Source organism: Fonticula alba (genome assembly GCF_000388065.1).
Source record: "Fonticula alba strain ATCC 38817 unplaced genomic scaffold supercont2.3, whole genome shotgun sequence".
NCBI lineage: Eukaryota > Rotosphaerida > Fonticulaceae > Fonticula > Fonticula alba.
This window is the reverse complement of record NW_009242973.1, coordinates 1,466,375-1,468,530: the sequence shown is the minus strand read 5'-3', so window position 1 is coordinate 1,468,530 and position 2,156 is coordinate 1,466,375. Positions and strand designations below refer to the sequence as shown.

General features: G+C 69.8%; 1 protein-coding gene across 1 annotated transcript; it reads right to left on the bottom strand.

The window, feature by feature from the left end:
* Positions 1-253: 253 nt before the first annotated feature.
* On the bottom strand, positions 254-2,147 carry H696_02112 (hypothetical protein; the record flags this gene model as incomplete). Its single annotated transcript, XM_009496009.1, has 4 exons — positions 254-405; positions 670-816; positions 1,000-1,184; positions 1,374-2,147. 4 exons carry the CDS (start codon positions 2,145-2,147, stop codon positions 354-356), a joined length of 1,158 nt encoding a protein of 385 aa, XP_009494284.1. The 3' UTR covers positions 254-353.
* Between the last annotated feature and the right edge of the window lie 9 nt (positions 2,148-2,156).

The window sequence follows — 2,156 nt, the reverse complement described above, 5'->3', positions numbered from 1 at the left end:
GGGGGGGGGGGGGGGGGGGGGGGGGGGGGGGGGGGACATAATATTCCGTGCAGGCGCCTCCGGTGTGGGCGTTGTTATTGTTGGCAGTGGCAGTCGAGGTGAGGGCCGGCAGCGGTGGAGACGCGTGCGCGATCTTGTCCTGCCTGGCCTCTCCCTCGCCTCGGGCCCTGGTCCGGGAGGGGGGTCGGGCGGAGGGGGAGGTGCCCAGGGGAGGGAGAGAGGGGGGGAAAAGCCAACCAGGAAACAGCCGACAGGAGAAAAGGCGGGTGTGTATTTGTGAGTGGTGGCCTAGCACCCCGCCAGCCGACGGGGAACGGGGGCCGGACCGTGGATGGGCCATCTTGCTCCCGGAGCTACTCAGCCAGCTGAGAGAAGCGGACAGCGATGGCGGGCCCGTCGAGGTGGCTGCCGAGTGGGGTGGGGTGGGAGGGGGGGGGGCGGGGGGAGAAGATGCCAGTGAGTGAGACGCGCGGCTGGGTGCATGTCTGTGGCAGGAGATACGCGTGGGGAGCGCAGGGTGGGACTGAGGTGCAAGAGGCGGAGGGCGGGTGGGGAAGGCACAGACGAGGGGAATGTGCCTCTCTCGCTCTCCTCCTCCTTCTCCTCCTCCGCCTCTTCGATGTGTGTGCGTGTGTGTGTGTGTGTGTGTGTGTGCATGTATGGACGTACCTGAGCTCATCAAGCTCGGCCTTCAACCGGGCCTTGTACTGTTGGACACTGGCGTGGGAATAGCGCTCCTGGAAGGGCTCCAGGCCCTGATTGAAGCCGAGCTGTTTCCGCGGCAGGTCCGACAGAGAGTCCAGGAGCCGCCGGAAGCTGGGGACCAAGACAGCCAGGGGCGACGGTGATATGGGCGGAGGCACGTTAGTAGGGCCATGGGAGCTAACCAAGAGAAGAGAGCGAGAGAGAGAGAGAGGGAGGGAGGGGGGAGACAGAGGAAAGAAGCGGAGACGGGCCGGGGAAAAGGCGCCCACAGCCGCAGCAAGGAGCGATGCGCACCGGCCGTTGCCACCAATCTGCACAAGGAAGATCATCTGCGGGGTCCAGGAGTCGAGGGAGACCGATCGACAGGCGGTCAAGGCAGCACCCACTTGCCGGTGGCGCCCCGCGCAGTGGATGCAGATGAAGGCCGCGTGCGAGGTGGCCGCCCACTCGGTCTCGTCGGTGTCACAGTCGACGCAGGTCTGCGCGGCCATGGTGGGGGGAGGGGTGCCATCGGGGGGGAGGGCCGGAGGGGGGCAGCCCAAGGCGGCGGCGGCGGCGGCGGCGGCGGCGGCGGCGGCAGCAAGGTCAGACAGTGCCCCCAGACGGGCGGCCAGGGGGAGAGGCACGCAATTGCCGAGATCGACGCGAGGCCGGGCAAAGGGACGCACCTTATTCGAGGGATCCTGGTCGCGGAGCTTCAGCAGCAGCTGGCCCCGCTTGAAGGGGGTCATGTTGGTGATCTCCTGCAACGAGTGGAAGCCCGGCCCCGGGGGGCCCGGCGGGGGGCCGCCAAAGCCAGCCATGGGCCGCGGCGCACCGGCCGGCGGCGGCGGCGGCGGCGGCTCGCCGAAGCCAAGTGCGGCGGCGGTGGACCCGGCGCGGCCGCCGACCCCGGCCGGCGCCAGTGGCGACACCGGGGCCGAGGTGAACCCGCTGCCCGGCGGACCGGGGGGCGGGGCGAAGCCTGGAGCCAGGCCCAAGCCGCCGGGCGGCCCGGGCGGCACCTCCAGCACCGGCGAGCAGGGAGCCGACACCGGGTCGGTGGGGGCCCGGCCATCGGGCCGAAGCCGGGTATTGACCCCCATGGCGGCGATCTGTCGGGCCACGGCGGCCGGCTGCTGGGTCCCGGGCCGACCGCCGAAGGTTACCAGCACCGACTTGTCCATCAGCAGGGTGAGCTGCTGCATGTTGGTGATTTCCATGCTCGGGGTTGACCGGGCCCACAGCTGGATGCCGAAAATGCCGACCGTGTGGCGCAGGGCCTCCTGCAGGGAGGCCTGGTCACGGTGGCGGCCGTCGTCGAACAGCGGCGGCAGGACCAGTGCCGCGGCGTATGCCTCCACCCGCACCCGGTCGATGGTCCATTCGGTGTCGATCACCAAGCGCCGAGCTTTGTCGGTCTTGACATTGGTCAAGTCGAACACATCGATGTGGAGCTTCATCGGGGGGGG